General features: G+C 42.2%; 1 protein-coding gene across 4 annotated transcripts in view; it reads left to right on the forward strand.

Annotated features, from left to right (window-relative positions):
- Window positions 1–22,385, forward strand: part of btbd7 (BTB (POZ) domain containing 7) — a 107,532-nt gene extending 85,147 nt beyond the window's left edge. For 3 of the 4 annotated variants that reach the window (XM_072274711.1, XM_072274705.1, XM_072274695.1), the window contains 5 exons: window positions 4,139–4,282; window positions 12,412–12,598; window positions 14,051–14,229; window positions 15,754–16,137; window positions 20,010–22,385. In XM_072274711.1, coding sequence (XP_072130812.1) covers window positions 4,139–4,282; window positions 12,412–12,598; window positions 14,051–14,229; window positions 15,754–16,137; window positions 20,010–20,831 — 1,716 coding nt within the window. In that variant the 3' untranslated portion in view covers window positions 20,832–22,385. Of the gene's footprint in view, window positions 1–3,190; window positions 3,466–4,138; window positions 4,283–12,411; window positions 12,599–14,050; window positions 14,230–15,753; window positions 16,138–20,009 lie in introns of those variants that run through there. The other variant, XM_072274724.1, reaches the window with a different exon arrangement.

Here is a 22,385-nt window from a genome sequence, read left to right on the forward strand (position 1 = left end):
TAATGAGACGTGTCCAAATATAACTATTTCCAGCGCTAAAAACCCAAATAAATCTCTCTCCACTAGCATGTTAGGGTGCAGCTTCAACGTGTTACCGTGGGAAAAAAATACAACAAATAACGTAAGTTAAAAAAGTAAGGAAACTAGTCGGAGCGGCTGTAACAGGCTGCATGCACGACTGGAGAAAGCAATTTTCCAAATTTTTTATAAAATTCTACAGGATAGCTGTCAAGTCCAGGGGTCTTACCAGATTGCATTGAAAAAATAGCTTTATGAATTTCGGCTTCAGTAATTTGGGCATCAAGAGTTTTTTGATCCTCAACAGAAATTTTAGGAAAAGCAGTCTTTCGTAAGAAAGCATTCATTTTAGAGGAATCTACTGGACATTGAGATTTATAAAGTTCAGTATAAAAATCTTATTAATTTCTTCATATTCCCAAGCCAGGGTGCCATCTTTGCTACGGATTTTCAAAATTTGTCTTTTGGCTCTAGCTGTTTTTATTTGAGATGCAAGCAGTTTATTATTTTTATCTCTAAACATATAAAATTGGCTCTTTAACTTAAGCAAATAGCCTTCAATAGGATGAGTTAATAATAGATTATATTGTGATTGAGGTTCCACCCTTTGAATAAATCAATATTAGGGGAAATTGCATAAATATTATCTAAGTCTTTAATTTGTTCTGAAATCTTACCTAATTCTACTTGTCTGTTTTTTAAGCTTAGCTGAATAAGAAATGATCTGACCACGTAAAAATGCTTTAAATGTATCCCATATGCTTAATTTAGACGTACCCCCTATATCATTAAAAAGAAAAAAATCTTTTATCTGAGTTTCAATAAAACTGACAAAGTCAGAGTTTTGCAATAGTGTCTGAGACATGAGCCATGGTGGACAAGCAAGAATGACATTATTAAATTCAAAAGACAAACTCAAAGGCGCATGATCAGATATAGCAATAGCATCATATTCACAATTTTCAACACTAGGCAAGAAGCGAGGATCCATTATAATATAATTGATTCTCGAATATTTTTTATAAACATGTGAAAAGAAAGGATATTCTCTGTTATCAGGGTGCAGCTACCTCCATAATTCAATCAATCCAAAATCAGTCAGAGGAATTAATAAGTGACGCGGAGTGATTTGGAAGTCGCTGATTGGTTGAACTCTTGTCAATCAAAGGATTTAAACAACACTTAAAATCCCCACCCATTATCAACATATATTCATTTAAATCAGGCAGTAAAGCAAATACCTTTTTAAAAAAAATGATTATCTAAGTTAGGACTGTACAAAATGAATGAGACCACTATCAAGGTTATTTTTAGCTTTCTTGGCAAATGACTCAAATGTGCAACACTTTTCAAATATAAGCAGCTTTTTCAGGGTGTCTTTTACAGAAGTGTTCCTGCAATCTTGATCGTTTCAATAGACAGTACAGTATAACATATAAGACATTGTGATCTGATGGGAACAGAATAAAACCATACTCCAGGTATGTGTATGGATGCACTTCCTGTAGTTTCTGTTTCTCACCAGGGCTAGAATTCAAAGCTTCACCATCTTCAGGCTCATAGAGATCGTGCCATACGTATTTATCCATCATTAATGGGGTGAAATTGAAATAAAAAATGATCACAAACTGGGAACGTCTATTGGATGTTGACAACATTAGCAAGTTGACACAGATGAGACGATGGTAGTGGTATGCAAAGGAATGGCTAAGCGAAGATGAGACAATCGCAACAGCAAAAATTACGTTGACAAGGATTCAGATTAGAATCTGAATGTTAGTCTGGATAGTGCTGGTGTTCAGCAAGCTGCCTTTATATTATTCCAGTTAACATGCTTGATCAATCATATAAGGTCTCATAATCCCCAAAGATGGTTCTTGACCGCACATATGAATCTGAGTTCACTTTGAACACCTCGTTGGTAATCCTCGGGGTAGGCTGGTTCACCCTTTGGTGTCTGTAGAGAAAGTTGAGGGGATGTTCTTGATTTACTAACTGTTAAGTTGCATGAACTTGTTCTGTGCTGCGGGTGAAAGGGAACTTTTGGGCACCCTGACTGCTAATTTGTCCACCAGCAATGATGTCTGTGTGTTGATAAGTTCAGTTGAGATTGTCAAGTTTCAGATGCGTTGTGATGACGGGTGCCCACTGCCTGCAGAGCTATGGCTCTTCCTGTGTTCCAGTGCCTCGTTCTTTTTTTTTAGAAGCGTCTGCTCTAACAGTCGGTCAGGTTTCACGTCTCAAGTTAGTGCCACTTACTGCCCCCCTCCCCCCCCAAGAATCCCGAACACCCCAACAGCTTTTATTTCCCCTAATGCCCCCTTACGACACTTACCGCCCCCACTGGGAATCATTTCCTAGACTCACCCACTATAGGAAGGAAACATCCTCTTCACATCTACTCTATCTAACTCTTTCAATATTCGGTAGGTTGCAATGAGATTCACTTCTAAACTCCAGTGAGTACAGGCCCAGAGCCATCAGGTGCTCCTCATATCTTAATCCTTTCATTCCCAGGATCATTCATCATTAAGATGAGATTGCTGCCAGATTTCACGGGTGAGAAAGCTAGGTGATCTCTGGCCTGTTGCTGTTTGTGATAATTTGCTGTAACTCCCTGCAGTTAGATGTGCAAGTGGCCATCTCTAGTCTCACATTTACACCTTTGGTTCTTCCTGACTCATTTGCCTTGGCTCTGGAGGCTGTGTCATTGAATATGCAGGAGGTTGATAGATTCTTGATTAGTTAGGGTATCATAAGTTATGTCTTATGTATTTTTGCCTTCCCATCTTTTGGTAGTACTGACACCTGGCAACTTCTAACTCACCAGTGGCAACTGATCTTTTAATCTTAATTAGTCAGGGCACAAAGGGATACGGGGAGAAGGCAGGAGGTTGGGGCTGAGAGGGAAAATGAATGCAGCATGATGAAATGGCAGAGCAGACTCGATGGGCCAAAAGGCCTAATTCTGCTCTGATATCTTATGGTCAATAAATCAATAAATTCCAGGCATGTGCTGTTTACATCATTTGAATGAAAAGTGCACTATAAATAAGTTGTTATTGTTATTATTTATTAAAATTTGAGTGGTTGACAGATGATAGTCATGTAAGATATGGCAATTTTAGTAAAGACAGAAATGACTCCAGTTCATTTATTTTTTTTTATTTAGAGGTACAGCACGGAATAGGCCCTTCCGGCTCTTGGAGCCGCACACCCCAGCAACCCCCGACAACCCCAATTTAATCCAATATACAACGACCAGTTAACCTATTTGGCCTGTGGGAAGAAACGGGAGGACTCGGTGAAAACCCACACATTCCACAGGGAGGATGTACAGAGGCTTCTTAACGAAGGTGCTGGAATTGAACTCCAACTCCAGAACACCCTAGACTGTAATAGCATCATCGCTGTGCTACCGTGGCAGAACTATTCTCCCATCAATAAAGGTTCAAAAATAATATTTTTAAAGCTGCAATATTAATAACATAAACCCAAGACTACAATATAAATGCACGTTTAAAAATTGTTGCATTTTGTTGAGGTTGAGGAGGTCTCTGTGGAATTTTCACTTACTCCATGTGATGATGTGGCTTTTCCCTGGCTCCTCTGATTTTCTCCCAGATCTACAAAAGGCGGTTGGTTAATTGACTACTATAAATCACTATGTCTAACATCAGGGTGCAAGTGAGAAGGAATCAATTACACAGAAATGGATTAGGGCTGTGGGGAATACTTAGAGTTTACTGAACCCACTGGGTCATATAATATCCTGGTAGTTCAGAACACAGCAAGGAACAGACCCTTTGGCCCACAATGTTGTGTCGAACCAATTAAGTTAGGAATGAAATGGCCAACTAAACTAATCCCTTCTGCCTACACAATGTCCATATCCTTCCATTTTCCTCACGTTCATGTGCCTCTCCAAATGAATCTTAAAAGCCCCTAATGTATCTGCCTCTACCACCACATGGTAGCACATTCCAGGTACCCACCCCTCATCTTAAATGCATGTCTTTCAGTATTAGACATTTCAACCCTGTGAAGAAGATGTGAGAAACTGAATTGTAAACTAGTGAAAAAATGATACTATTCAACACTTTCATTTCTTTGAATTTAGATGAAGAGAGGACTGATTAGCACACCACCATCAGATATGCTCCCAACAGCAGAAGGTGGAAAGTCTCATGCTTGGCTGCGTCAGAAAAATTCTGGGATCTATGTGAAACCTCGATTATTTGCACCATATGTGGAGGAGGCAAAGGTACCTTTGTACAAAGTAGATTGTGTTCCAAGCTTGGATGTAAATATGGATTAAATTCAATATGCTTCACAATTTAACATCTGAGTTATCAACTGTTATTATTAATAAGTTTATTATAAGTATATTATTAATAGTGGGCACATGGCCAAGTGGTTAAGGCATTGGACTAGTGACCTGAAGGTCGTGAGTTCGAGCCCCAGCCGAGGGAACATGTTGTATGATTAAGCAAGGCACTTAACCAGACATTGCTCTGCGACAACACCGGTGCCAAGCTGTATGGGTCCTAATGCCCTTCCCTTGGACAACATTGGTGTCGTGGAGAGGGGAGACTCGCAGCATGGGCGACTGCTGGTCTTCCATACAACCTTGCCCAGGCCTGCGCCCTGGAGAGTGAAGACTTTCCAGGCACAGATCCATGGTCTCGCAAGACTAACAGATGCCTTTATTAATAAGTTTTATACATTAAGTTTGACAATTTGGATAAGTAAATTTGAACATATATGTCACCATGTACAACCCTGAGATTTGTTGCCTTCTGGGCACACTCAGTAAATTCAAGAATGATAATAGAATCAATGAAATACTGCACGAACAGGATGAAGAAACAATCAATGTGCAAAAGATAACACACTGTGCAAATGCAAAAGAGAAAAATAATAATAAATAAGCAATAAATATGGAGAACATGAGATGAAGAATCCTTGAAAGTGAGTCCATAGATTCTGGGAACAGTTCAGTGGTGGAGCAAGTGAAGATGAATGAAGTTGATATTTCTGCTTGTAACTGGGCATATCAGTCAGTGTTGCTGGCCAAGTGTTTGATGCACAAGAAAGTTGAAAAGATTTGCTGTCTGTCAGTTGTGACATTGAAGGATCTTGATAAGGGCAACGTGAAATAAATGTCTCAAAGGATTGAACAAGGAAAAAAAAAACAAATCCATAAAAGTAATGTTTGAATATAATTTTTGGAATACAGGTGTCCCCTGCTTTTCGAACATTCGCTTTACGAAACCTCGCTGTTACAAAAGACCTACATTAGTTACCTGTTTTCGCTAACAGAAGGTGTTTTCACTGTTACGAAAAGGCAGCGCGCGCCCCGAGCAGCCAAGCTCCTCCTCCGGAACTGCATTCTAGCCGGCATTGCTTAAACACGTGCCTGTGAGCATCTGTGCTTTATGTTGATTTATTCTGAGCATCCATTTGCAAGATGAGTTCTAAGGTATCGGAAAAGCCTAAAAGAGCTCGTAAGGGTGTTACACTTAGCGTAAAACTAGACATAATGAAGCATTACCATCGTGGTGAATGAAGTAAGGACAAAGTGAGTTTGGCTTGTGGAAGTTGACAAAGATGATGTTGAAGAGGTTTTGGCATCCCATAACCAAGAACTGATAGACGAAGAGCTGATGCAATTGGAAGAGGAAAGAATAACAAACAATTGAAACCAAATGTAGTAGCGAACGGACCGAAAGTGAAGTTGTCCAGGAACTGAACGTGAAGCAACTGCATGAGATTTTCGCTGCAATGATTGCAGAAAAGTACGACTTTAATTTTGAAAGGGTACGTAGGTTTAGGGCATATTTGCAGGACGGTTTGAGTGCTTACAAAGAACTGTATGATAGAAAAATGTGCGAGGCTAAGAAGTCAAGCATACTGTCGTTTTTCAAGCCTTCCACATCAGCCACAGCAGAGGACGAACTTGGGCCTTTGATATCGGGACAGGCAGACATGAAGATGACCTGCCTGCCCTGATGGAAACAGACAACGATGAGATGACACCTCCCCCAGTGTCCCACCACCTCAACATCCGGCCTGTGGACCGATACCGGGCTGCGAAGAATGCAGCTGTAGCCAGGATGCACCCAGCACATCTTTAAGAAAAAAGCCAAATAAACAAGCTAATTAATTAGGTGCCGCCCGGCAGGTAAATGCCGGACCAGATCAGAGGCAATTGCTGACATTTACATGCCGGGCGGCACCTAATTAATTAGCTTGTTTATTTCGGCTTTTTACTTAAAGATGTGCTGTGTGTTTCCCAGCTACTGCTGCACCACTGCATTCTTCACGGATCAGTATCGGTCTGCAGCCCGGAGGTTGGGGACCACTGCACCACCCCAACCTCCGACGACTCAGCCTAACACACTATCATCATTGTGCTCAGCGCTATCTTCCTGATTCCCGTAAGTGATACTACACTGTACATACATTATTTGTACTTTATATAGGCTGTGTATTTTTATGTGTTATTTGGTATGATTTGGCAGCTTCATAGCTTAAAGGTTACTGGAGAGAGTTTCTGCTGAGAGCATTTGCGTGAGATTTACGCTACGGTGGACAGTGCGGCAATGATTGTAGAGAAGTATTTCTACTTTATATAGGCTGTGTATTTATCATATCAATCCTGCTTTTACTATATGTTACTGTTATTTTAGGTTTTATGTGTTATTTGGCATGATTTGGTAGGTTATTTTTTGGGTCTGCGAACACTCACAAATTTTTCCCATATAAATAAATGGTAATTGCTTCTTTTACTTTACGACATTCCGGCTTACGAACCGTTTCATAGGAACGCTTTACCTTCCGATGGCAGGGGAAATCTGTAGCAGTTTTTTTTTTGCATCAGTTTTCATATATATATATATATAGACAAACGGCCATTTAACCGAGTAACAAATTATGTGTTTGAATAAAAAGGATGCTTCCCATGGTGGGGGACAAGATAGCACGGCCTCAGGTTAGAGGGGCATCTATTTAAAACACAGATGTGGAGAAACTTCTTTAGCCATAGGGTGATGAATTTGTGGAATTTGTTACCTCAACAGCTGTGGAGGCCAGGTCATTGGGTGTATTTAAGGCAGAGCTTGATAAGTTCTTGATTGGTCACGGCATCAAAGGTTACGGGGAGTGGGGCTGAGGAGGGGGAAAAAGGATCAGCCATGATTGAATGATGGAGCAGGCTCGATGGGCCAAACGGCCTAATTCTGCTCCTATGTCTTACGGTCTAAAATGCAGAACATGACCAGTACTACTACAGTACTATAAAACTGTTTATGTTCCTAATAGTTCTTGACAGAGGAATTCATATAGCATACACAAGCATATTCTTTTGACTGTAAATGAACAAAATCAGTTCAGACACCTAATGCAGAAAGTGAACTGCCTTATAAGCAAAATTATCAAAAATCACTGCTTTTTGAATCGGCGTCCATTGGCCCAAATGGATAACAACACAAGCACGCATAATAGACTCTGTTTAAAAACTGTTCATTCTATGCACGGTGTGGTGTCTAATGACCACACAAGTGCTCGTGACTGATGCTAGTTAGAAACTGTTCTGCAACAGGTTCCTGTCCCAAGTAAGCAGCATAGTGTTCCAAATAAACAAATGGAATCTCAGCTATTTTCTCAATTAGTTTTTGTTCTTTAAGAGTTATCCAAATAAGTGGCTGCCTAGGTTAACTGATGGCTCAATTAACCAGAATCCACTGTATTTATGATGCTGAAAAAGGAAAGATTAGTAAACTACATTAAACATTTGCACCCGAGTTGGGTGTATACTTAAAGTAATAGTCACTGTTTAAAATACTAGCATTTTTCAGTTTACAAATGCTAACTAATATTCAAGTCTTGGATATTATGTCAGGTTTAGTACCTTGCATCCAGGCACGTTCAGTCTAAAGTTATAAAGTTTCATTTAGTTTCTATCATCATTCTGCATGGGGTATAGGCTGCCGACTGCAGCATGCCAGAGTCCTGCGTCCTGGGCCAGGCTTTCACGTTGTCTCTACATGTAGCCCATTGCAGATTGTTCCTCTCCCAGGAACAAGGTCTTTGGAGCTTCTGATGATGTTTTTGTAGCTCTGGGTCTTTACAGGATGGGGTTGCTAACCCTATGCCCAATCCTCCTCCTTTCATAGCTAGGCTGGGGACCGTCCATGGCGGAGTTTCTACATGCATCGCTTTCAATTTAATGTCAATAAGAAATTAAATCTTGATATTTTTCCAGTACATTTACATTACTTTGGAAGTTCTTGGATTTTCTTCCGGGATCTAGGCAACTGTCTACTACCATTCTTTGGCTTCTTCCACAAAGCAAATGTCTAATCCAGTTTACTACCTCATCTTGAATGTCAAGCAGCTGAACCTTCTTGGCAAGCCTCCCATGTGGGACCTTGTCAGGTGCCTTACTGAAGTCCATGTAGACAACATCCATCAATTTTCCATGTAACTTCCTCAGAAAACTTTATAAAATTGGTTAGATATGACCTACCACAGACGAAGCCATGTTGACTTAATCAGTCCCTGTCTATCCAAATACTTACAGGTCCGGTCCCTCTGAATACCCTCCAGTAACTTTCCCACAACTGATATCAGGTTCATTGGCCTATAATTTCCTTGATAATACTTAGAGCCTTTATTAAACAGCAGAACAACTTTGGCTACCCTCCAATCCCCTGGTACCTCTCCTGTCGCTAAGGATGTTTTAAATATCTCTGCTAAGGCCCCAGCAATTTCTGCACTGAAGTGTTCTCTTGCACGTCTTGTCTTCCATAAGCTCCTCATTTGTTCCTACCTGCTTATACCTGCTATGCACCTCCTTTTGTCTCTGAACCAGGGCCTCAATGCCCTTAGAAAAACAAGATTCCCTGTACTTGTTAGCTTTACCTTTTATTCTGACAAGCACATACAAGCTTTGTACTCCCAAAATTTTGTATTTGAAGGCCTCCTACTTACCAAGTACACCTTTGCCAGAAAACAGCCTGTCCCAGTTCACACTTGCCATCCAAATAAGCCCTCTTCAATTTAGGATCTCAACCCACAGACCAGACCTATCTCTTTGCATACTTACATTGAAACTACTGGCGTTGTGATCACTAGATGCAAAGTGTTCCCCTACACTTTGTCTCCTGCCCTGTTTCATTCCCAGATAGAAGATCAAATATTGCGCACTCTCTCATTGGGGCTTCTGCATACTGATGAAGTAAAATTTCCTGGATACATTGGACAAACTCTATCCCATTTAGACATTTTACAGTATGCGATTCCCAGTCAATATGTGGAAAGTTAAAATCACCCACTATAGCAACCTTATGTTTCTTGAAACTGTAGAGATATCTGAAAATTTACTTTACTTTGGAAGTAATGTAAATGTAATGTAAGTAATGTGCCTCGCATCGTTGGGTGGTCTGGAATATAGCCCCATTAATGTGGTCATACTTTCCGTACTTCTCAGTTCCACTCAACAACTCACTAGACAAGTTCTCCAGTCTCCTGATGGAACACTGCCGTGACATTTTGCTGACTAGTAATACCACCCCTTCGCCTTTAATTCTTCCTACTCTGTCGCATCCAAAACAACGGAACCCCAGAATATTGAGCTGCCAGTCCTGCCCCTCCTGCAACCAAGTCTCACCTTGGCTACAATATAATTCCATGTGTTGATCCAGCCTGAGCTCATCCGTTTTTCCCATGATACTATTTGCATGGAAGTATATGCAGTTCAGGGCATTAGTCGCACCATGCTCACCCTTTTGGTTCTTGACTTTGTCTGAAGTCTTAACAATACATGTCTCCACAACCTCTTCACTAACTGTTCTGCCACTGTGGTTTCCATCTCCCTGCAGCTCTAAACCCCACCGTGCAGCACTAGTAAACCTTCCTGCTTGGATATTAGTTCCCTACCAATTCAGGTGCAAATCTTCTCCTCGGTACAGGTCCCACCTTCCCTGGAAGAGAGCCCAATGATCCAAAAATCTTATGCCCTCCCTCCTACACCAACTCCTTAGCCATGAATTAAACTGTATAATCTTCCTAGGTCTGGCCTCACTAGCATGTAGCACAGTTACATCCTTGAGGTCACATCCCTGGTCCTGCCATTTAATTTGGCACCTAACTGCCGTACTTTTTGCAGAGCCTCCTCACTCGTCCTAACTATGGCATTGGTATCTGCATGGGCCACGACCTCTGGTCCTTAATCCTCCCACTTAAGAATGCTGAGGACTCAATCTGAGATGTCCCTGACCCTGGCACCCGGAAGGCAGCATAGCATTCGGGAATCTTGTTCTTGCCCACAGAACTTCCCTAACTAACGAATCCTCTATCACCACAGATTGCCTCTTCTCCCTTTCCCTTCTGAGCTGCAGATTCAGACACAGTGCCAGAGAGCTGACTAATGTGACCTTCCTCTGTTAGCTCAGCCCCCACCACAGCATCCAAAGTGATATACCTGTTGTTGAGGGAGATGGCCACAGGCTACTCTGCACTGACTGTTTAAACCCTTTCCCCTTCCTGACTAACACCGAGTTTCCTGTGTCCTGCACCTGGGGCGTAACTACCTCTCTATATGTGCTATCTGTGACTGATCCAGAGTTCATCCAGTTTCAGCTCTGACTCCATTGTGTGGACTGGTAGAAGCTGTAGTTGGATGCACTTCTCACAGCTGTAGTTATCAAGGGCATTCCCACATCTCCCTGACTTCCCACATCCCGTAAGAGGAGCATTCAACTATCTGGCCGGCATCCCTATTGTTCTAACTGAGCAAATGTAATGAAGGAAGACCAATAAATTGTGGGTGAATTTCTACCTACAGCTTTTTTGCCTTCCCTCACTAAAGCCTCTCCTTGCGGAAGTCTTGAAGAGTTAAAGCCACAAAATCCCCGCTCTATCGCTGTCCGCTCCAACAATGGTTGCTCCACTCGCTGATGCCCCATTTTAATTTGTTTTTGCCAATCAATCCCGAACGCTGGTTAACTGCTGCACAAAGCTCCCAATTGCCACGAGTCACTGCCTTTTCTCCTCAGTCGGTGAAACTGAATGAACCCTGGCTTCTCAGGCTTACAGTCTCTCTAATTCAGTGCTGTTCAATGTGCAATGAAATACATAATCATAAAAAGCTATAAATTGCAATAAGAAATATATTTTTAAAATTTAGATTAAGTATTGCAAAAAGAGAGAGAAAAACAAATGAGTTTGTGTTTGTGGGTTCACTATCCATTCAGAAATCTGAGGGCAGAGGGTAAGAAGCTGTTCCTGAAGCATTGAGTATGTGTCTTCAGGCTCATGTATCTCCTCCTTGATGGTAGCAATGAAAACGGGCAGTCCTGAGTGATGGAGGCCTTAATAAGACCATAAGATATAGGAGCAGAATTAGGCCATTTAGCCCATCGAGTCTGCTCTGCCATTTCATCATGGCTGATCCAGTTTTCCGCTCAGCTCCTGCCTCCTGCCTCCTCCCCACATCCCTTCATGCCCTGACTACTTGACCTCCACAGCTGCCCGTGGCAAAAAAGTTCTTCCTCATCTCTCTAACTAAGGTAACTTCGCACACTTCATGCTCCCTGAAACCTGGAACTTCCACCATACCGCTAGTGTCTTCCACAGTGAATACTAATGAAAGTACTTATCCAGTTTGTCAGCGTTTTTGTTGTCCTCCATTACAACCCCTCTAGCATTGTTTTCCAGCAGTCCAATATCCACTCTCTCCTCTCTTTTACACTTTATGTATCTGAAGACACTTTTGGTATCCTGTTTAATATTATTGGCTACCTTACTTTCATATTCCATCTTTACCTTTTTAATTACTTTTTTAGTTGCCTTCTGTTGGTTTATAAAAGTTTCCCAATCCTCTAATTTCTCATTAATTTTTACTCCATTATATGCCTTCTCTTTGGCTTTTATGTTGGCTTTGACTTCTCTTGTCAGCTGCGGTTTGTGTCATCTTTCCTTTAGAATACTCCGTTCTCTTTGGGATGTAGATATCCTGTGCTTTCCAAATTGCTTCAGGAAATTCCAGCCATTGCTGCTCTGCTGTCATACCTGCCTGTGTTCTTTTCCAATTAGTTCCGGCCTACTCCTCTTTCAAGCCTCTGTAACTCCCCTTACTCCACTGTAATACCGATAATCTGATTTTAGCTCATAAGTGCTGGATCCTATTTGAGGCATTGCCTTTTGAAGGTGTCCTCAATGACGGGGAGGTAGTGACCATATGGAGCTGGCAATGAAGTAGTTTAATTGTTATAACTCATCTTTGATTCTAACAAGCTTAACAATTTCTAGTAGTTGTAAGAAGTAACTTCTCTTCTTTCAAGCCATTATGTAATTGCAGCTCCTGTGTGTGTTGATTTCTGTTTGCAGACTGTATTGGACGAGATGATGGTGGAGCAGACAGATCTTGTCCGGCTGCGAATGGTCCGTATGTCCAATGTACCAGACACACTATACATGGTGAATAGTGCTGTTCCACAATGCTGTCACTTAATGAATCACCAGCCGATAGGCGCACCATCTAACCCTCCTTCAATCATTGCCAATGAAATTCCTGGTAAGTATTATTCCAGTGCTGAAATTAGCTATTCATTCCCAGTTCTGTATTTGGCATTATGGAGAGCTACAGCACAGAAACAGGTGCCATCTAGTCCATGCCGAACTGTGAGTCTGCCTAGTCCCATTGACCTGCACCTGGACCATAACCTTCCCAGATTCCCCTTAAATGTTTCACCTTTCACCCTCACACCCTCACCCATGATCTTTGTCCCACCTCTCTGCCTCATACCACCCCCTCAAATCACGTAAATGGTTGCACTTCAGCTGGGGAATTTTGGAATGGTTTCCACAATGGAGGGGTCACTCACTGCCTTCCGTTTATACCATTAAAAAGTTGTGCTCAGATGTTGAGCCCTGAAAACCTGTTGGTTGTCCTGGACAGGTCTCTTGACATTGTATCCAACAGTGATAGGAGAGCTGTGCAGGAGAATTTTTGAAGTGTACAAGCCATTGCACAGGGCAGCTCTGCTCTCTGGGCCTCTGAGGTCTGGGTCATGTGCTAGTAAGTCATCACATCCGGGCTCCAGGTTGCAGTGCATGACCACGACTACTTCTGTCCCATGTCAAGCACTTCGTGCTCCATGGAGTGTTGCAGAACTGCCGCCTTGGCCATTGGATCTCACGGTACATCTCCAGTCCACTGGTGCTGACTGCACATGCCAGGGCAGGCGTGACCCTATCTCACCTGGTACGAGGCCTGCTGGCTACTCTCACCTGGTTTAGCTTGCCCATCGAGGCAGCGTACCGGGGTGTGGCTGCTCTCTCATGATAACACTTGTACCTGTTAGCTCTGGAGGGCTAATTCATTGCCTTTCTCAGATTGCTTTTCTCTTAAAGAGCGTCGTTCCACTCTACTTAGATATGACTGTGTTTTGTTATAGTTTCTTGTGCTCTTGATTTGTAGGGATTGCATTACATGTTGATTTGGATTACAAGGCAGTATGATTAAGTCCATTACTGTTATTCAGCTAGTGGACAGAGGATAATGGGAGTTAAATTCCCTGAAAGTGAGGGAGCAACAGAAGTTCTTCCCCTCCTCCCCCCCCACCCAAAGAAAGTAACTGGTACAAACCTGACTATTTAAACAGCTACATGGCCTGTTATCACTCCACTGGTCAGACTAATACATTAAAAATTACCACCTCAGTTAGTCCTGGTCCAGGGTCGCAGACCAAAATGTTGACTCTCCTTTCTCCTCCATAATTGCTTTGTGACCTGCTGAGTTCCTCCAGCATTTTGTATGTATTGCTTTTTAGTTAGAATCTCACCCATATTACAATAAATCACTAAAAGTTACCACTTAATGGATAGTAAGTCAACAGAGGCAGAGTAGGATTGATGTGCGGAATGGCCTCGTTTTACTCCTCTGTCTTGTGTTTTCCTCCCAATATAACTGAGTTCAAATGCAGTTACTGTGCAAAAGCGTTACTAAATAAATATTACTTTTCAGTCCCCCCCTTGAAAATGGTAAAAGATATGATCAGGCGCCTTCAGGAACTTAGACATACGGATCAGGTGCAGCGAGCATACGCGTTGAACTGTGGGGAAGGAGCAACCGTAAGCTACGAAATTCAGATCCGGGTGCTGAGAGAATTTAACCTCCCAGATGCTGCTGTTGAACTGCTTCAGGTATGGGAAATGTGTCTGTAACATTATGACATTGACCAGCCTAAACGATCAAAATAATTGCAAATGAATTTTCATAAATATTGATATCTTTAGCTGCAGTATTGGGCAAAGAGGTTTGCTACAATTAGCTTGTTAATCACCATTTTTTAAACTACTTTGGAAATGATGCAGCTTCATAGAACTTAGAACAGTACAGCACAGCATCAGGCCCTTTATCCCACAATGTCGTGCCGACCCAAATAAATTAATAATCAAGTGGTTGACTTCTGCCTACATGACGTCCATGTCCCTCCGCTTTCTTCACTTTCACCTGCCTATCTAAACATCCCTTAGTCATAGTCACAGTCATACTTTATTGATCCCGGGGGAAATTGGTTTTCGTTACAGTTGCTCCATAAATAATAAATAGTAATAGAACCATGAATAGTTAAATTGTAATATGTAAATTATGCCAGTAAATTATGAAATAAGTCCAGGACCAGCCGATTGGCTCAGGGTGTCTGACCCTCCAAGGGAGGAGTTGTAAAGTTTGATGGCCATAGGCAGGAATGACTTCCTATGACGCTCTGTGCTGCATCTCGGTAGAATGAGTCTCTGGCTGAATGTACTCCTGTGCCCAACCAGTACATTATGTAGTGGATGGGAGACATTGTCCAAGGTGGCATGCAACTTGGGCAGCATCCTCTTTTCAGACACCACCGTCAGAGAGTCCAGTTCCATCCCCACAACATCACTGGCCTTACGAGTGAGTTTGTTGATTCTGTTGGTGTCTGCTACCCTCAGCCTGCTGCCCCAGCACACAACAGCAAACATGTTAGCACTGGCCACCACAGACTCGTAGAACATCCTCAGCATCGTCCAGCAGATGTTAAAGGACCTCAGTCTCCTCAGGAAATAGAGACGGCTCTGACCCTTCTTGTAGACAACCTCAGTGTTCTTTGACCAGTCCAGTTTATTGTCAATTCGTATCCCCAGGTATTTGTAATCCTCCACCATGTCCATCTCTTAAAAGTGCCTAATGTAGCTGCATCTACCACCACCCCAGGCAGTGCATTCCGCTCTCTGTGTAAAAATAAATAAATAACTAAAATAATAGTAATAATAATTTTTTAAAATTCATATCTCCTTTGAAATACCCCACCTCACCTTAAATGCATGTCCTCTGGTATTAGACATCTCAACCCTGGGAAAAATATTCTGGCTATTTTATCTATGCCCCTCATAATCTTATAAACCTTCATCAGATTTCCCCTCAGCCTCCACCGCTCCAGAGAAAACAACCCAAGTTTGACCAGCCTCTCGTTATAGCCCATGGCCTCTAAACCAGGCAACATCCTGGTAAACCTCTTCTGCACCCTCCAACGGACATGAGTAACCCACAGTTCAAAATCCTTTCTTCCAGTTCACAAGCCAGCTGACTTAAAATATTTGAATTATTAAGATATGTGAAAACTTCAGTGACAATTGACTTGGGCTAAGGAATGTAGCTCTGCTAATCTAATGATTATCTATTGCTTTCCACAGAATCCTCTTAAGTTCTTTCCTCATGAGCGGTTTGGTGATGAGAGTCCGGTGCTAGCTGTTCGTCAGCATGCTCACTGCAGGATGAACAGTTCACCGGCTGGACAACGCGGTGACACTGAGCCCTTTGCAGCTTTCCGCCCACCTTTGCCACCACCTCCACCACCGTATCACCCACCGACAGCGCTGACGCATGAGAAGCACAAAACCGATGGGAAGCAGAGGCTGCCTGGTCAGCTGTCATCCCGATCCTTATCCTACCCGTGTAATCGTTCTTTACATTATTCTGGACTGACCACCAGACCTATTTATACATCTGGTGGTAAACAAATGCCTCCCAACTGCACCAATTCTGCCAGACTGGTCCAGATGCAAACAGATATAGGGGTAAGTTTTGACTTCTAAATGTCAGATCAGTGGTAATGAATTTGGAAACAAAATATCCACGTGCCTTTCTGAATCATGTGGCCTCATTGGTGATTGACGGGGCTTAAAATGTTATATTAACTATTTTATTTCTAAGTATCTGGTGTTCTGCTCAGTTTTCCATGTCAGCCAAGATCTCCCACCTGACTCTATCTTGTCTGCCTGAGTTTGACAAGACTCCCTCTTGTCTCCCTACTATTGTCTGCGGGAGATGCAGAATTCTTGATATCCCACACAGCCAGCTTTGAGAGTGGTGTTGCTCTGCAGCCGCCGGGCTCCTGGGCTGGCTTCGCTCGTCTCAGCGGTGAACTGGCTCCACAGCCGTGGAGTAACTTCTGGAGACTCTGCAGTTAATATTCTGTGTACTGTTTGTTTTATTTTTTATTGGTTGCAGAGTTTGTCCTTTTATTGACATTTGACAGTTTTTTTGTGGATTCTATTGTGTTTCTTTGTTTTATGGCTTTTTGCAAAAAGATGAATCTCAAGGTTACATATAGTATACATCTATAATAAATGTACTTGGAACTTTGAACTTTTTGAACCTTGAAGAATAAAGACCTATTGCCATAGGAGATCTCAATGCATCACATCCTATACTAATTCTTCTGATTTCTCAAAGCTCTATAGTATTGTAAATCTGCTTTACTGACTTCTGCATGGGCTGTCATTGGATCTTAAGAATGGAAGTAGGTTATTTGGCCCCTTAAGGTATTCAGTGATTACTAGACACTAGAATACTACAGCACAGTACAGGTCTTTCAGCCCTCGATGTTGTGCCGACCCATATATGCCTTAAAAAAACACGTACTAAACCCACACTACCCCGTAACCCTCTATTTTTCTTTCATCCATGTGCCTATCCAAGAGGCTCTTAAAATGTCTTAGCCTCCACCACCATCCCTGGCAAGTCAATCCAGGCACCCACAACCCTCTGTGTAAAAAAAACTTACCCCTGATGCCTCCCCTAAACTTCCCTCCTTTAACTTTGTGCATATGCCCTCTGGTGTTTGTTATTCGTGCCCTGGGAAACAGATACTGGCTATCCACCCTATCTCTGCCTCTCATAATCTTGTAGACCTCTGTCAAGTCCCTTCTCATCCTTCTACGCTCCAAAGAGAAAAGTCCCAGCTGTGCTAACCTTGCCTCGTAAGACTTGTTTTCCAATCCAGGCAACATCCTGGTAAATCTCCCCTGCCGCTCTCCATAGCTTCCACATCCTTCCTATAATGAGGTGACCAGAACTGAACACAATACTCTAATTGTGGTCTCACTAGAGATTTGTAGAGTTGCAACATGACCCCTCTACTCTTGAACTCAATCCCCCTATTAATGAAGCCTAGCATCCCAGAGGCCTTCTTAACTATCCTATCAACCTGTGCAGCGACCTTGAGGGATGTATGGATTTGAACCCCAAGGTCCCTCTGTTCATCCACACTCTTAAGTAACTGACCATCAGCCTTCTGGTTTGTCCTTCCAAAATACATCACCTCACACTTATCTGGATTGAACTCCATCTGCCACTTTTCTGCCCAACTTTGCATCCTGTCCATATCCTCTTGTAACCTTTGACAACCTACAGCTCCATCCACAACTCCTTCAATCTTCGTGTCATCTGCAAACTTACTCACCCATCCTTCTGCCTCTCCACCCAGGTCATTTATAAAAATCACAAAGAGCAGGGGTCCCAGAACAGATCCTTGCAGCACTCCACTAGTCACCGACCTCCAAGCAGAATACTTTCCTTCCACTACTACCCTCTGCTTTCTTCCTTTAAGCCAATTTTTTATCCAAACAGCCAAGGTACCACTAATTCCATGCCTCATGACTTTCTAGATGAGTCTCTCATGGGGGACCTTGTCAAATGCCTTGCTGAAATCCACGTAGACCACATCTACCGCCCTACCCTCATCAATTTCTTTTGGTACCTCTTCAAAAAACTCAGTTAGGCTTGTGAGGCATGACCTTCCCTTCACAAAGCCATGTTGACTATCCTTGAGTAGACTGTACCTCTCCAAGTGCTCATAGATCCTATTCTTAAGAACCTTTTCCAATAGTTTGCAGACCACCAACGTAAGACTCACCGGTCTATAGTTCCCAGGATTCTCCCTATTACCTTTTTTAAACAAGGGAACTACATCTTCCGGCACCTCCCCTGCAGCCAAAGAGGATTCAAAGATCATAGCCACTGATCCAGCGATCTCTTCTCTCACTTTCCACAGCAACCTGGGGTATATCACGTCTGGCCCTGGGGACTTATCAATCTTGATCTGTTTCAGAAGATCCAACACTCATTCTTTAATCTCCACATTGTCCAGCACACAAGCCTGTTCTATTTCGACCTCATGGTTACATGGTTTCGATTACGTGGTTAATCCATGACTCAACTCTGCATATCCATCTTTGGCCAATGTCCTTAAACAGATTTGGTTATCAAATGTCTATTCCCACATTCAACATTAACATTTTCTAATTTGTTGATTAAGTATTAGTTAAAATATTAAAAATGCTTTTTGTGTGCTAATTTTTATTCAGGGCATGGAGCCTTTTAAGGAAGCACATCAAACCATCTGGTTTGGAAATCAGCAGTTTGGGTACCTGTAAAATGAATACAGCCAAATTGGTCTTTGCAAATTGTCGTGATTAGGCTAGAGTTAAATCAATGGGTTGCAGGGCAGCTCGTTGGGCCAGAAAGGCCTGTTCTGCCATGGAGCGCGAAATAAATAAATAAAATTGGGCCTGAAACTAAGTATGTGCTTATAAGCGAAAGGGTGCTGTGAGAATATTAACTCAACAGTTGGAACAACATGCATCATTCATTATGCCTTTTTCCTGCACGGAACTAAGATGAGGTAAAAGAGGATATTGGTTAGTATTGTGAGTTAGTTTCATCAGGCTTCACATTTTCAGACTTTGTGCACTATCTCTTTAATTTTCCAAAAGTAACATTCATTGGTGAGGTCTAATTTACAGTTCTGATCACCTACCTACAGAAAATGTATCAATATGATTAAAAGAGTGCAGAGAAAATTTGTAATGATACTGCTGTACTTGAGGGCCTGAACTATAGGGAGAGGTTGAATAGGTTACAACTTTATTCCCTGGCGTGTAGAAGAGTGACGGGAGATTTCAAGTCCAAATTGAAGTTTAATTATCATTCAACTGCTCATGAATACAGCCAAATAGTACAGGGTTCCTCAGGGGCTGAGGTGTAAAACACAGTACCAACAGCACACAGTACAAAGCACACATAGCACATAAAACATAGGAGCAGAATTAAGCCATTTGGCCCATCAAGTCTGCTCTGCTATTCAATTGTGGCTGATCTTTTTTCCCCTCCTCACCCCACTCCCCTGCCTCCCCTCCATAACCTTTCATGCTGTGTCCAGTCAAGATGTATATATCTGTATATATGATAGAGGTATACAAATATATGAGGTAAATTTAGGCAAGCTTTTTCCACTGAGGTTGGGTGAGACTAAAGGTCTAAGATTAAGGGTGAAAGATGAACTATTTATGGGGAACATCTTCACTCAGAGGGTGGTGAGAGTGTGGAACAGGCTGCCAGCGGAAGTGGTAGAGACAGGTTTGATTTCAGCATTTGAGAGAAATTTGGACAGGTACGTGGATGGAAAGGGTATGGAGAGCTGTGGTCCGGGTATGGGTAAATTAATAGTTCGGCATGGAGCTCACCAGCTGTACTTGAAAAGTTACTGTGATCATATGGATCTACAGATGTTGTGTTCACATAATAGTCTTTGCTTTGTTAGTTTGGTTTCCAAAGTCACGGAGTAGAAAATCCAAATTTGATGTTGTTCAATTTTGTTTTCTTCTAGAGCGCTGAAGGTGCCTTGAACGAACTGATGCCGGACATTGCAATGGGTGTGACATCTCTGAGTAACTTGTCACTTAAGGACAGAAGGTTTCCAGAACTTGCTTTAAGTACTGAAGTGAACCAAATGGCTTCAGATTTTGCTTCCTTTCCACGGCCTGCACCATATTTACACAGTAGACGCACACACGGTGTGAGGAGAAAGCCCAGTGACCTGAAGGCAGAATCTCGCCAAGGCTTCCAGGAGTACCCTGATCTCTACGATTTCTCCACTGTATCTTACCGGCCGTACACTCCAGGAACAAGCAGACATACATTGGCTCCTTCACAGGCAACATATTTCAGCCCAGATTTATACAATCCCAATAGACCTGCAGCAGCAGGGAGCTTCAAGATGACTTCCCTTTGCAGTGGATCTGCTAGTAAGCCGGTAGAGTCAAGGAGAGAATATTTACTGCCTCCTGAAGACCAGCAACCAAGACCCAGTGACCCACCGTATTTCGATTTTCTGGAGCAGCCTCCACACAGGTTGGACTTGGCACTGAAGCAGGAGTGTAGTGGGGGCTCTTTACATACCAGGAGCAGGGGGTTAATGGAGACGGATCTGACTTGTGGCCTGACCGCTAGCCACACTCTCAGTGTGCCCTACAGCTCTGAGAACAGCGAGGCTCACTGCAGCAGACGGTCATTGGACGGTGACGTGCTGGAGCCAGGACCCAGTGCTCAGCCTCACAGAACCATCCGGAACAACAGGGAAGATACACTAAGCCGAGAAAGGAGGTCGCCAAACAGATCTGATCTCTCATACAAAAAGTCAGCTCTTTAATGACAGCAGTAATCCATTGTGATTTTTCAGCAGATGACTCTTGTTAATTTGCTTTCATAGATGTTTTGTACATAACATTTCTACCTTAAATAGGATAATTTCTAAGTGATTTTCTATGACTTTTTTAATATCTCGGGAAACCAAGTCATGTGCAGTATTGCCATCCTTTCTAATGTGCAAATTGTCCGTTAATCAAGTTCACCATTTAAAAATAATGCCTGATCTTTTACCTCCTTTTTTCAGGTCTGTTTAAAACAGTTCCGTGTTTTTGTGCATTGAATAACAATTGTGTAATATTTAATGGTGAAAAGTACTCTGATATACAGTACACATTGGCATATTTTCTCATTTTCGAGAAAGTTTTTAGTCTTTAAAATACTGGGCAGTATTCTTTTCAAGTGTACTCAGCATTGGAAATGTGCAAGGGAAGAACGCCTGGGCTGCTGCCTGTATTCAGAGCACAGATCCTCGTCAGTTTAAAGCTGTAGTCTTAATCTTGGGACAATCAGATTGCTGTGACAATCGGTTTATAGGATTAATGCTTTAATATATCATGAGAAGCTGAAACCCCAAAGGCAGAAATACTAGCAACATGGAGAAAGCGGCTAGAGTCCCCTATGAAGCTGCTACCATATTGTTTGCTTAATCATGGATCTGTCGGACACATGAAACTTCTCGGCCTTTTCCCCTCATTTTTTTAGTTCGTTAGTTCCTTTTCAAATTTCTGCATGGATAGATTAATGTTGGTCTCCAAAATGGTTTCCAACACTTAAAATAGTATTAGTTCTGTGAAGGGGAGAAACTAGAATGCATGTTGTATGTGATTTTTAAATTCTCTTGTTTCCCCTTTGCTGTATCGAAGTAGGTTCCTCAATTGCACATATTTAAGATGTTCTGTGCACAAAATGCTGAAGGAACTCAGTAAGTCAGGCAGCATCAATGGCAATGAATAAACAGTTGATGTGATCAGTGGAAAGGAAGGGGGAAGAAGCCAGAGTAAGAAAGTAGGGGAGGGAAGGAGAGGTTTTTATTCCCCTCATAGACGCTGCCTGACCTGCTGAGTTCCTCTAACACTTTGTGTTTGTTACTCTGGATTTCCAGCATCTACAGAATCTCTTGTGTTTAAGATGCTATAGCTCCCTCTCTGCGGCACTCTGTTGATGGCCAGATCTCATGTTCACCTCCCTGGCAACAGCTAAATCCAGGCAGAGACTAACCCTGTTAATCCAATCTTGGTGGCAAGGTAGAATACCTAGGGAACTTGGAATATTGATTATAGTTGTTTTAGTTCTGTATTTTGCCAGCTATGTAAGTCCTACAATAATTCGCAGAAATTTCTCTCCTCTTGAACCTGTATCTGTGAGTTGTATATTTAAATTCAGTGGTGTTTTAAATTTTACTAATTCTGATCTACAGTATAAAACTAATTTGAAGTATTGGTGCAGATTTTCCTTCTCAGATCTTGTTCTGTTTCCTGTTTGGGTGCCACATCAGGATTGACATTAGGAGACAGGAGAATTCATGCAATACACATAAAAGTTGCTGGTGAACGCA

This window comes from Mobula birostris, chromosome 1 (assembly GCF_030028105.1).
Source record: "Mobula birostris isolate sMobBir1 chromosome 1, sMobBir1.hap1, whole genome shotgun sequence".
Classification (NCBI taxonomy): domain Eukaryota; kingdom Metazoa; phylum Chordata; class Chondrichthyes; order Myliobatiformes; family Myliobatidae; genus Mobula; species Mobula birostris.